Genomic DNA, 14,154 nt, shown 5'->3' with positions numbered 1-14,154 from the left:
TGGGTTGAAAACATATCCACGTCCAAGTTATTCTTTTTATTTCCCCATACACTCTTATTTGTTACTGTCATTTAGTCCATAATTTAGTTTTCCCACACAAAGATGCTTCGAAGAACAAGAACAGCAAAGGTGTATAAAGAGCCAGAGACTGATGATGATTCTGATGACATGTGAGTTCTTTTGCTTTGCTTTCACAATCCAACACATTTTTTGTCTTCAAATTAGCTTCCAAGAAAATTAAGATGCAACACTGTGCAGTAAAACGGTTTTTAGGCTCTCTCTGCCAATATACAGTGTTGAAAACATGCTCTTGAATTTTAGGTACTGATGTTGATTGAATTTTTTTTTTAATTATGTAAAAATACAAGATCTTCTATTTCTTGTTCTCCCTGAATGCTGGATGAAATATAAATAATTTCGTGTTACAGAACAGGCAATCAGAAAGATGACAGTGAGGAGTTAGATGAATGGTTGCCAAATTTAAATGAAGGCAAAACTAAAGGAAGACGCCAGAGGGGGACAGATGAAACCGCTGAAAAGAAAAAAGTGACCAAGAGGGTGGCCAAACCTAAAGAGCCAAAACCTAAAGCGGAGAGGAAGCCAAGAGCTCCGCGAGTTCCTAAAGCGAAGAAGGAGAAGACTAATACAGAGAATCAAACTGAGGATGCAGTTCTACCGAAGCCTGAATCACACCAGCATGTGACAATCAAAGAAGAGGCAAGTTTTTAGTATTTGACTCGGCAGCAGTAATAAGTGTACTGTAAGTTGCTCTGCATAACAGCATCTGCTTTTCTAAATAACTAATTACTATATGTTATCTATCTACCCCCTCACATCAGCAGTTATAATATAATTTAACCAACAAAAACATAATTTATTCAAATCACTTACTTCATTGGTATGTCTGGTGATTCTAAATCTAAGTATATTCTATGTTCTATAATTTTATATCTTGGTTAATTTGGCTAAATTTGACTTTTTCTGTACAAATAAGAAACGCACTACAATTCAAAAGTTTGGGTTGAATGAAATTAATATTTTAATTCAGTAAGGAGGCATTAAATTGATCAATAGTGTCAGTAAAGTATAAACTATAAAGTTTAAAAGTCTTTTTTACGTTTTTATTATTATTATTTTTTTTTTTTATTGTAAAAATAATAATAATGTAGCCACAAAAAGATTAGGCAGCAGGGTTCTACGCTAAGGTTTTTCCCAAGGAGCACATGTGCTCCTAAATGAAAAAATGTAGGAGCACACAAAGAAATTTTGGAGCGCAGTGAAAAACAGTAACAAGTAATAACAAACTATTTATTATATATACACTACGTGTGTGCTCCTTCTCTGTGTTCAACTATAGTGTGAAACCGTCGATTTGATGCAGAAGTATAAATCACACTTTACAATCACTTTAGTAAGGCTACTGTAGATTTAGTCGACTAAAATCTTATTGTATTTCGTCGACTAAAACTAACACAATTCAGATGACTAAAATATAATGGGTTTAGTTCAATTGTAATGCATTCATTTAGAATTTCTCTAAAATGTCCAAACCCATATACTCCCAGAGAAAACATCTATTAACCTGTTAATATGAATGATTGTAAAGTTTGAACATGCAATACAGTAGGGGTGTGACGGTTATTATATAACCGTGAGACCGACGGTTATAGTTGAACACCGTCATTAGAACTCTATAACCGCCAAAACCGTGCTATTAAAATATTTTTTACAAACATGTTTTATCATAGAGAATGTTTAAATACTAATATCAGCTTAAGAGGGAAACGGAGGCTGCTACTGCTGGAGATGATTCGGGAGAGGTCTGTGCACCGTCCTTTACCGATCAGAGCGCGCGCTGACACGGAGTAAAGCCTTGTTTATACTCGACGCGTCCGCACGATCGCGAAGGTGCGCGCGGCAAAAATGACGCGTTCGGTGCGCAAGACCGGCGGCAAGACCCCATTTGGCTTGGCTGTGTGCACGGCTTTTTTTTGTAACAGCGCGCGCGGCGCCGCGTCCGAGGATGACCGACTTTAGCCGAATCTGCCCGAGCATGCACGTCTCACCGCACCGGCACGCAGTTTGCGCGTCTAAATTGCAAAGTTCATTCCAAAGTTTTTTCGTTAAGGTTTTGTTTACTGTGAGTGATTTATTAAAAAAAAGCATGTTCATTGCAACGTTTGTTTGTTTTGTTAGTTAAGGATTTGTTTACTGTGTGATACATTTAATGGAAAGCACATTCCCTTCTAGTTGTCTTGCTGTTCATGTTAAATCAACGTAGAGCCAGTAGCTAATCAGTGTCTGCTTGTTTATTCAAACTAAGTTGTCCTATAACAGACGAACAGTTATTCAAAAAATGTAAAATTTACATTTTTTAACGTTCGATGAGATGCAGCGCATGTCAACCCGTGTGCCGCTGGGTAGATCAGCACGTTACAGTACAAATATGCGCATCTACCACAAACGCAGGACATCAGTTCTTACTGGATCGTCACTATCTAACATTTTTGTCTAGTTTTTATTTGTTGACGAAAATGTCAATAGATTTTCGTCATAGTTTTTGTCATTCAAAACTAGTTTTTATTTAGTTATCGTCTCGTTTTCGATTATGGTAGGTAGTTACTCGCACATTGTGCTCGTAAATCTTTTTTCCGGTTCGCACGTATCGATTTTTAGGGGCATATGCGAGCAAAATGGTCGCACTGTAGAGCCCTGGGCAGCACAACTGTTTTTAACATTGATAATATTAAGAATTGTGAATTTCTGAAGGATCATGTGACACTGAAGACTGGAGTAATGGCTGCTGAATATTCAGCTCTGCAATTACAGGAGTTAATTACACTTTAAATATATAGAAAGCAGTCATTTTAAATTGCATTAATATTTTACAATATTATAGTTTTACTGTATTGTTAATCAAATAAATGTCGTCTTGGTGAGCATAAGACTGATGTATGGTAGTGTAGCTTGACATTGGCATTAGTTAAAGACATTAGTTAGGCACTTTTCAAATTAGCAGTTCTAATATAATGTACTCAAATTACTTGCTTCATTCTGTTGCCTTATTTTAGAGGTTGTCCATCAACTTGAGCAGGGAGTTCAGTAATAATGCAGCTGTCCCAAGAGATATGCCTGATGAGGGTCCATCCTCCAGCCAACATTTCCCCAAGATGAAAAAAGAGGAACCAGATGACAGCTTCACCTTTGATGAACCTGCTCTGAAGAAGCAGAAGACCACAAACGTGCCCCAGGGAAGACCTATAAAACTCAAACCGGGCAATTCCTGTGTGGAAGACTTACAGATGAATTGGGATCCCATTCGGGTGGGTTATTACTTTCTTGAAACATGAAATAGCGATTGACTCAGTGTTGTTCTTGTGTTGTTAAAGGTATTATTATTATTTGCAATTTTGTGAATCCAGTCTTTTTTTTTCTCACATAGTACAATAATAGTAACTCAAATATTTCAAGACCATTTCTTTTTTTCATCCCATTTAGGTTCTTGCTAACAAGACGGGTGTGGAGCAGTGGGTGTGTGTGAACATTGCACAGCTCTTCCAGGATGAGAACACTATTCCCTTCATGGTGCGCTATAGAAAGGAGCTGATTAACCATATGGATGCAGATGCTGTTCGAGATGTGCAGCTGGCTCTTGAAGAGTTACGGTAAGACACTGGAAGGACAAGTCCAAAAAAAAAAAGAGAGATACCAGAAAGGAAATATTTGTTTGATTTTTAAGACTTATCTGATATAGTTTAATAAACTTTTGATTTTCAAGGAAATAGAATAAGTGTTTTGGTTTGTGGTTGCTGGATAAAGCTTTTTATTTAATCATTTTGCAGAAACTGGACGGAGGTTTTTTTTATTTGTATGTTCTGACTGGTTCCTTGCAAATTCATTTATATGAAAATGCTTTTAGTAGATGGATGTCTGTCTCCAGTCCAGTGACACAAAAAGCTGATATTTGAATATGGCTATTACTTGGCTTGAGTTACCTTGATTAGGTTGCTGAAATCAAGTGTGACCTGTAGATGGCAGCAGAGATTAAGCTGCGAAATGGGAAAAAATTGTTCTCCATGGAATAGTCTGGTGATTCTATAGAATTTCAGCCAGAAATAAAACTTATTTTAACACTTGGTTCATTTGACTAAGTTTGACATTTTCTGTTCATAAACTGTTGTTCAAATGTTTGGGGTTAGTGAGACTAACCCCCCCAAAAAAAAAAAAACGTATTCAGCAAGGGTGCATTAAATTGGTCAAACAGTAGACATGTACAACAATAGTACAAAATATTTCTATTTCAAAGAAATGCTTTTCTTTTGAACCATTCATAAATAATATTAAATGTATAAAAAATTGTAATTATAAAAAACGATTAAAGAATGTAGTACAGTGTCCTGCCATTACAGGAACTATTTACACTTAATATATTAAAAAAGAAAACAGCGATTTTAACTTGCATTATTACTTGATTTGTTTTGATTATTGTATTGTTGACCAACAAAATGGAGCCTTGGTTAGCATAAGATAAAATGTTTCAAAAACATCTATTTAAAGGGGTCATATAATGGTACATGCACTTTTACAAGTTGATTGTACTGAAATGTGTGTTGGCAGTGCCTGTACACAACCATCATATAATGATAAAAATCCATCCAGTGGTTTTGTTTTAATCTCCTTATATGTTTTCCCCTGCCTCAAATTGAGCCGTTCGATTTTGTGACGTCACACACTCGGAAGCCCCTCCCACGATTGTTGATTGACAGCATCGTTTCAACACAGACCCGCCCTCGCTCGTGACCCAGCTGTCAATCATAGTCTGCGCGGACTGGCGCGGTCATTGTTGATATGCTGGAGCACTGTCTATGAGCAGAATGGCGTCTAAGCGATTGTGGTGTTCTGTTCTTGGGTGTAATAACGAACACAGCAGTCATTTTAATGTTCCTAAATCCGAACCGCTGAAGACGCAGTGGCTGAGTTTGTTTTCGAAGGGAATATTCCACACGAGCAACGTCAATGCTTTCATGTTTGCGCCAATCATTTCTCACCAGACTGCTTTATAAACGAGGGTCAGTATGAGCTGGTTTTGCTAAGAAGCTGCTCATGAAAAAAGGATCGGTACCAGATATTCGTGTTCCTGCTGAACCTCTAGAACAACTGAAGTGAGTGTAACGTTTTATTAAACTTTATATTAATATTTATAATAATCTTTGCAAATCGCTAGCTGCACGCTTCACAATGAATGCGTCTAAGGTTTACACTTAGGGTACATTACGGCATGTTTTCTATGTATGATGTTCTCAATATAATTCATAATCCCACGTTTATACTGAACAACGCGTTATGGTTATTGTGTTATTGAGTTACAAACGGTGTACGCGCAGAACAGAGAGGCGGGGTGAGCAAAGCTCATTATCATTTACAGTCATATGCACTGAAACGGCGTGCTGAAAACAGAGCTGTTTTTGACCAAGTAAAATAAGTGTTTTCTTACAATACTAATGAGAATTTTTAATTAAAGTATATTTCAAACTTTTAATTTAGACCCTAAAGAATCATACTAGCTTGTACAAAAATGGCATTATATGACCCCTTTAAAAAAAATATCTTACTGACTTATGAACAGTAGTATAACTTGACAATGTAATAGACAATTAGTTAGCCACTTTTCCTAATGAGAAAGCAAAGTGAAAAGCAAACAGGATCAACTTTATTTTATGCATATGTCTTAGGTCAGTGGCCAAGAAGAGCAGATCTGTGGCTCAAACACTAAAGAAGGAAGGAGTTCTTACTTTAGACCTGGAAATGGTTTTAAAGAACTGCACAACAGCTGATGAAATAGACCATGTGGTGAGACAGAACAAGCTTCTCAGCTTATTAACTAAAACTTTGATCATTTGGTGTGTTTTTGACTGTGAGGGATGTAATGATAGCATTTACTTTTGTGTTGTCTTTAGTATGGCCCCTATAAAAAGGGCAGTAAGCTGTCCAAGGCCAGACGAGCTAAGGAGCTAGGACTGGAACCTGTTGCTCTGGCTCTGCTTCAGGCACCTCAGACACTGGATCTGCACTCCTCAATCCAGCCCAACACTAAGGGTATCAGTCTTCTGTATACTACTTGCAGCAAGCAGCATGTTATTTTGGTGCTTGTACGCCAGAGGCCTGTAGCATGAAGCTAGTTGAACAAACTCAGAGTAGGTTTAGAGTTGACAAAACCATAGAAATCCAGCCGGGTTTAGATCAGGTACACTCTGTATAAACATTCTCTGTCAACTCAGGGTTTGATCCAGAGTTTGTGATTAAATCTGAAGTGCATGCCATGCATCTAAAAGTGTATGCCATGCATCTAAAAGTGTGAAGTGCATCGAACTGCCAATCACACGGAACATGGAGAGAATCAGTTTGATTTACTTCTTGCGAGAGAACTGGCGCTGTTATTAAAGTTTATATTAAAGCTTGTATTTTTATAGGCTATATTTATATTAATTTAAATATTTTTATATGAATTGTCAATTAATGTAATTATTAAATTAATATATTATTTAAATTATTCATAATTATAATTTCTTTAATATAAATATAATAAGTAATTAACCCTTTCATGCATGAATTATGATAACCTCAGTCAGGATTTTTTTTTCTTATGTGTTTTTATTGCTCTTAGGGCATGAAAAACTAGATTTAAATTTTTCTTTTTTACACATTTTTCAAAGAGATTTTCAGATGTCCACTTGAGTGGACAGCATGCATTTATGGTTTAAACTGAAGAGATACTGTATTAAACCCAATACAATAATAAAACAGATATAGTGTGTGTATTTAACAAACCAATTAATACAATTATATAAAATCATGTGAAAACTATAAAATATATACAAAAAAAAAAGTGAAATATTGCAAAGGCAATTAAACTTCATACAAGTTGGACTTCGCGTATCTTTGATTTCAGAACATGAGGACGTGCTTCCATCAGAAATTTCTAGTCTGTCAAGTTACAACTGTGGAAACCACTCAGATGCCTCCAGTGTTCCAGTATGTCAATTTACCCTTAGTAGCTGATAATTCTGATTATGTTCAAGATGGACACATTTCTAGCATAGCCCTCCTCTGAGAAAACCTAGCGATATGTTTTTTTCAATCTCATCTGAAATGACCGGTTTTGGGGTAACGCATTATAAGTAACATGCATAACGCAATCAGATTACTTTTTTGATGTTACGAGTAAAGTAATGCGTTACAAGTAACATGCATTACGTAATCAGATTAATTTTTGATCTAAAAAGTAAAGTAATTAATTACAAGTAACATGCATTACGTAATCAGATTAATTTTTGATCTAAAAAGTAAAGTAATTAATTACAAGTAATGTGCATTACGTAATCAGATTATTTTTTGATGTTAAGAAACGCATTACAAGAAACGTGCAATACGTAATCAGATTACTTTTAATCTAACAAGTAATGTGCATTATGTAATCAATTACTTTTTGATGTTACGAGTAAAGAAATGCATTACAAGCAACATGCCTTATGTAAACAGATTCATTTTTGATCTAACAAGTAAAGTAATGCATTACAAGTAACGTGCATTACATAATTAGATTACGTTTTTGATAAAATGAGTAAAGTAATGCATTACAAGTCACATACATTATTACATTACTGTTCTGATGTCAATGAAATTTACATTCTAAACACAAATACATTTATTTACAGTCAAAAAATGCTGTTTATTTAAAAAAAACAGCATTCACAGTATAAGTATGAATTGTAGCTGAAATATATTTCAAACAAATATACTATAGTGGACAGATGATTAATCAGAATTTTCTTCCAATCTAAAATCAAAACTTGGAAAATTTAACTGTGATATGACTCATTAGATATTGCTTGATGCTACAATATTTTTTTTACCTGCAAGAGTCTCCTAGGATAGAAGGAATGGGTGGATATTCCGGAGCAACTTGGCATTTCTGACTGACCCTTTGCCATCTTCGTTTGCTAATCGACACACAACGGCTTGCAACTTGGTTGCAATGTATAGGATGATGCACCAGGGTCCACTGTAGAGATTGATGTGCAACTATGCCATCAAAACCCATGCAAATTCAAGAAAATGCTTTTTTAATAGCTGTCCACTGTAGTGACCTTTACATAATTTTTCACTATAAACTGCTTTAGTTTGTAACGAGAGATATAGGGGGACTAGCTTTATTGCATCCAATATACTGTATGTCCGTTTGCTCACAGCTGATTGGTCCAGTTTTGATTTGCAATCTCACTCAAACCCAGAATAAAACCTGCTCCGAAGCAGGGGTGTGTTTCCCAAAGCCAACTATGGTGGTCGGTCACATGTTCCATTGTTACAAACACAATTCAATAAAACTTGCGACCATAGTTGGCTAACAATGCTTTTGGGTACAGTACATTAATTTAACAATAATAGTTTTTGAAACTGATTAATGGTCACAACATTGCCTCCTTAATTTCTATATCAAATAAAAAGAATGATAAAAGACATTGGGTCAGTAGAGGGCAGCAAAGGACTTCAGTTTTTCTGTGTGTTGTCTGCACATGCTTTTGGGCAGTTGACATTGACATATCACGGGAGTGACATCAGAAGCATTGTGACATGTATTTCCAAGTTTTACATATATTTCCATATAACTATGTGGAATATTTGTACTGTGGAATATTTGTGCTGTATAAATTAGCAGGAGTCGGAACTATTCCACACTTTCCACCAAAAAAATTCAGTTCTCATAAGTTAATGCAGGGTCACTGATAACCGTGAATGTTATGTGAGATTTCAGCTATTTCTCTTCCTGTGTGTAGGGTTGTCGACCCTGGATGAGGTGGCCACGGGTGTGCAGGAGATCCTGGCAGATATGATTGCAAAGGACAAAGAGACTCTCACCTATGTCCAGTCACTGTGAGACATTTAACAAACCCAATATCTCCAGTCCCTCTTAATTATCATCTTTCTATTACCTATTAATCTATGTGTTTGTCTTGCTCTTTTATGCATCTCCCCTTACATTTTCTAACCTGTCAAGTCCCAATTATGTGTGTATGTTTGACTCTGCATACATGTATGGTCTCAGGTGTGACAGGAGTGCAGTGACCATTCACTCATCAGTGTCTAAAACAGCCCTGAAAGAACAGCAGCCACAGCAAGGAAATCAGAAGAGCAAACCAAAGGACATTGCCAAGTTCAGCCTGTATACTGACTTCACCTGTGACGTCCAGCGTATCCAGCATCATCAGGTATAGTCACCTCTTATCTTGTGCCATACCAGATTCACTGTGCAGATAGGAAACTTTTAGATCTATAAACTTTTAATTTTTTATTTTTATCTTCCTTTCATCCAGAGATTTAAATATCATGCAGTGATATTTCTTTCTTGGCAAATTACACAAATGCCTGTTCCAAAATTGTATGCTAAAACTGCTATTTCATTATCTGCATGATTAACATTATGATATATTTTTTCAATAATAAAAAATGTCAGATATGATAGCAACATTTTTTGCCACGTGGTCAAAGGTGTGGTTTTGTTTTTCTTTGGTCCTCTTGTTGTTAACTTTTTTCAATGTGAATAGTGGAGATAAGATGATGCAAATGATAGGTATAGCAAGCAGTTGTGTGGGTCTGGGGAAATGATTTAATTTGTCATCTGGTTGATAAGTCACACATACAGTAACAGTTTTCGGGTCCAAATAATCCTTCAGATCCCAAAAGCAAACAACAAACGATGTTAATGTCAGTGTTATTTTGGTATCATTAGAATTCTTTATTTATTTATTATTATATACTATTATTATACATATTATTATATATAAATATTTTAGATTTTACCCATTTTAATTAGCAAAAATTATTTGTTGTGAAGGCCTGTGCCGAAGTACGTAGAGAACTTATTTTCCATGTAGCCATGAAATAATAATGGCTTTTTAATGAAAAAGTCTGCCATGGTCATCTAGTGTTTTGTTGTTGAATTATGTTGAACTTGTGACCATAGAGCACCTTCACTTAACATTCCACCTATGAAGCACCATTGGACATTGTTTGATGATTTTTAATAGTCTTAATTTTAGTTTTATTTAACAATAACAACACTGGCTAAAATACACTTGGGTTGTGCTGTTGTAACCCAGATAACATTAGTTATCAGTAAAGGGTTAAAGGAAAGCGTGTTCTGGATGGAGAAGGCATGTGTCCAATCGTACCACCAAACCAATCATAACATTCATCTCCATACTAAAATCTTAGTTGGCCAGACAATGATTCATTCTGAATCATTAAAATATTGGTGCCCAGGACTTAAAATGCCAGGGCTATTTATTAACACTACCAGTCAAAAGTTTGGACAACCACATTTACCTCTGGTTTCACAGACTAGGCTTAAGGCTAGTCTCAGACTAAAATGCAAGTTTGAGCTGTTTTAACTGAAAGCAACTTGCACTGACATATCTTAAAATATATCAGTGCCATTGTTTTGTCTCAAGATGCACACCAGTAATGTTTTTTTTCTAAGGCACGTTTATAAATGGTTCTTAAATGTCCTATTTGAACTAAGTCCTTGTCCTGGCTTAACCTGTCTGTGAAACCAGCCCTTACAGTTGTTTCTCGTGATCTTAAAAATCTTTTAAACCTTCCTTCTCTTCTAAATGCTTCTGCTAGTTTTGTAGACCAATTTAAATTGTGCCTGCATCTGAATTTCTTTGAAAAACTACATTTTAATTCCACTCTGTAAATGAACGAGTTAGTGGATAGTAAAGAGCTAACAAGTGTCCTGTATGTACTTCACTACTATGTAAAAAGCATCCCAGGACACAGCTCATGAAGTCTCTGCAAAGAGTGGACACTTTGAAGAAGCTGAAATGTACTGAAATAGTACGAAAGTCATAATAAACGATGAGTAGGTGTATCCAAACCTTTGACAGCTAGTGTATGTGCACACACTCGGACGCTATCCTCCAGTCCACACACACTGACAGTGTTGTTCCATATACACAAGTCCTCGTGCCACTCTTCAAAGCTCTTCTGTCAGCTCTGTTTAACTGTTTATGTTTGTGTCAATGGCGTCCCCTTCCCCCTCTTTCATTTCATGGCTACCCGCTTATTCAGAGTTGGTTGTGGGCCACATGTCAGAGTGACTCAGTCATCCTTTTCTCCCTCTATTCGTCTCTCTCACCCTGTTCCCTGTCCCCCAGTCATTCCCTATCTCCCCCTCTTAACATATGTGACACGTCCCCATCCACGTGCCTGTGGATTAAAGGCCTTGGATTGACAGACACTGCTTCATGATGACAGACGCTCATGGGCTCTGTGAGGAAGGAGGGGGATCGGGGCGTGAGGGTGAGAGGGAGAGAGACAAAGAGCGAAAGAGAGGCCGCATGAGTGAGTGAATGAGTGCCGGCGAGATCTCCCGTGAATCATACAGTTTACCCGTTGTTAATCTGCTGACGTGGTTTGTCAGTGAGTGTTAATTTGAGTTTGCCGTGATCTGTGAGCTGTCGCACTCCGGCTAAAATGAACCTTTTCGTGGTTTTGCTGAGGAACAGTGTGGAATGTGTTTTGACAGGAGGCATGTGTATACACACATACTTGCTTGTTTAATTTAACACATCAGTTGTTAGAGTGTATTAAGGACAAATGTGTGTGCGTGTGGGTTCCACATGTTCATAGCGAAAGGTTGAACCAGTTGGTGAAAGGTTTTGTTGGTCTTAGTGACACCATTATTAACAGAGGGTACATTGGTGCTTTGTGTAAATTAGGCAGAATTTATGCATTTTTATTCAAATCAATCATCAGATAAATAATTGTACATATTGTAAGACGAAACATGAAAAGATGGTGACAGAAGCATTCAGAATAGATAACTTCAAATTAAGCTTAAAAACGTTTTATTTTAACTTAAAGGGTTAATTCGCCCAAAAATGAAAATTCTGTCAGTAATTACTCAGAACGTAGGCTCACTATTGGCCAGCATCACACTCATGACCAGCATCGGGCCAATAGCCTACGTTCTGACGTAGCGCTGCGCTGTTACACTACGTGAACTCGCTCTGAGGCCCACACAGTAGAAGTTGAATAGTTGAATAAAGTCGTTATTTTTGTGATTTTTTGCACACAAAAAGTATTCTCATCACTTGATAAACTTAAGGTTGAGCCACTGTAGTCACTTGGACTTTTTTAACAATTTTTTTACTAACTTTCTGGGCCGGCAGGTTTCAATTACAATAGAAGCCTATGGAGTGAGACAGCTCTCAGATTTAATCAAAAATATCTTAATTTGTGTTCCGAAGATGAACGAAAGTCTTACGGGGTTGGAACAACATGAGGGTGAGAATTTTCATTTTGGGGTGAACTAATCCTTTAAATATTATATATATATATATATATATATATATATATATATATATATATATATATATATATACACACTTAAATACAGTATATATGGTAACACTTTACAATAAGGTTCATTTGTTAACATTAGTTAACTACATTATTTAACATGGACTAAGAATGAACAAAAGTTGTGTTTGTTAACATTAGTTAATGCACTGTGAACTAACATGAACAAACAATGAACAGTTGTATTTTTAATAACTACTGTTAACAAAGATTAATAAATAACATTGTTAAATTAATGTTAGTTAATACATTAATTAATGTTAACAAATGAGACAAATTATATACTTTATATACTGTATAACTGTAGTGGCATTCTTTACCTTCTGAAAATGTAAAATATTGTTTCATCCAAGAAGTCTAGCCTACTTTTTTCAGAGGCTTGTTAGTCCAACTCTGCCTCAACTGAAGGTCCTGTTTTTTGGGATTGTACTTTAGGTGATTCTGTGATAAAAACTTTCAGCAAATTTGTTTTTGTTTTTACAAAAAAAAAAATCTTTAAGAAATCACATGATTTCTGAAAGATTTTTTTTTTTTTAAACAAAAACAAATTTGCTGAAAGTTTTTATGAACTGTAATGAAAATGATTGTTTATGAATGATTGATAATTTTTTCCAATAGTAATTTGCATGCTATAAACATGCATTTCTAGAGTTAAAAAATAACCAAACATTTGTTTTGTTTTTGTTTTTTACAAAGACAAATACAAACTGAATTTCTTCTTCCAGCACATTCACGAAAATGTGCTGTCAAAAATCTACAAATCACCAGTTAGTAACAAATAAAAAGTAAGACCACCTTTTATTTGTTACTAACTGGAAATTTGTATGTTTTTGAACTGCACATTTTTAGAAACGCTTGTTTTTTTGAGCGTATGAGAGATTGACTACAATAATCAGATGTTTTTATAAAACAAAGCAACTCTCGGTAAAGCAAGAGATCATGTTTATTTTGTATGGAGAATGATCATTGTTGTATTTTAAACCCCATGTTGTGTATGTTTGTTTTTCTGTACATGCAAAGATAGGAAGTGAAAAGTTCATCCTTTCTTTCTGTTTTTGTAGAGGCCATCCTCTTTGCTCTCTTCCATAGCAATGTATTTGCCTTTATTTGGAGAAAAAATATTGAATCGGAATAGCTCAGTCTTTAAAATAATATTCATTTCTGTCGCTTACATTCCTCATATTTTTCCAATTATGATTTCATTGTTATTGAGGAACATGATATGTTGAATATTTAGACTAAAACTTTCCCCCTTCTCTGTTTTGAAAATGTCACGTCTTGGACTAGCATGTCTTAAAGCTGGAGAAATATGACACTAAACTGAATCTGTGAAAAATAGGTTTTTGAAATGGCTGTTTTTTGGTTTTTCAGTGACAACCTTATTTTTGCACACATTCTCTTTTTTCCAATTTATCAGCATTGTTTGTATGTGACAAGCTTTAATACTGGCTGAGTGATATGACAAACAAGAGTGTATTTTAGTAGATATCTGTGCGTGCGGCCTGTTTTTGACAGCTGTTTTTTTTTTTTTTGTAGAAATATGTTGTCCATGAATATAAAAAGCTATGCTTGCTTTTATTGTAGGGTATTTTTATGTTTTTTCTAATTGTAGTCCTGTGGTAATTGTACACATGATTCATGATTTGATGTATGCATTACTATTATTATGAGATTATTATTATTATTATTATTAAATATTCAATAACTACACAGGGCGTAAATGACACAGAG

General features: G+C 35.5%; 1 protein-coding gene across 1 annotated transcript in view; it reads left to right on the top strand.

The window, feature by feature from the left end:
• The first annotated feature begins 14 nt into the window (after positions 1-14).
• Positions 15-14,154, top strand: part of srbd1 (S1 RNA binding domain 1) — a 65,273-nt gene continuing 51,133 nt past the window's right edge. Inside the window, exons 1-8 of the mRNA XM_056265521.1 lie at positions 15-170; positions 429-717; positions 3,072-3,323; positions 3,499-3,665; positions 5,733-5,850; positions 5,958-6,096; positions 8,835-8,931; positions 9,104-9,266. Of these exons, the coding sequence (XP_056121496.1) occupies positions 103-170; positions 429-717; positions 3,072-3,323; positions 3,499-3,665; positions 5,733-5,850; positions 5,958-6,096; positions 8,835-8,931; positions 9,104-9,266 (1,293 nt within the window). The 5' untranslated portion in view covers positions 15-102. The remainder of the gene's footprint in view (positions 171-428; positions 718-3,071; positions 3,324-3,498; positions 3,666-5,732; positions 5,851-5,957; positions 6,097-8,834; positions 8,932-9,103; positions 9,267-14,154) is intronic.

Source organism: Rhinichthys klamathensis, unplaced genomic scaffold, assembly GCF_029890125.1.
Source record: "Rhinichthys klamathensis goyatoka isolate OS25496 unplaced genomic scaffold, OSU_Roscu_1.1 h1tg000235l_1, whole genome shotgun sequence".
Taxonomy (NCBI): Eukaryota; Metazoa; Chordata; class Actinopteri; order Cypriniformes; family Leuciscidae; genus Rhinichthys; species Rhinichthys klamathensis.
This window is presented reverse-complemented; position numbering and strand designations above follow the sequence as displayed.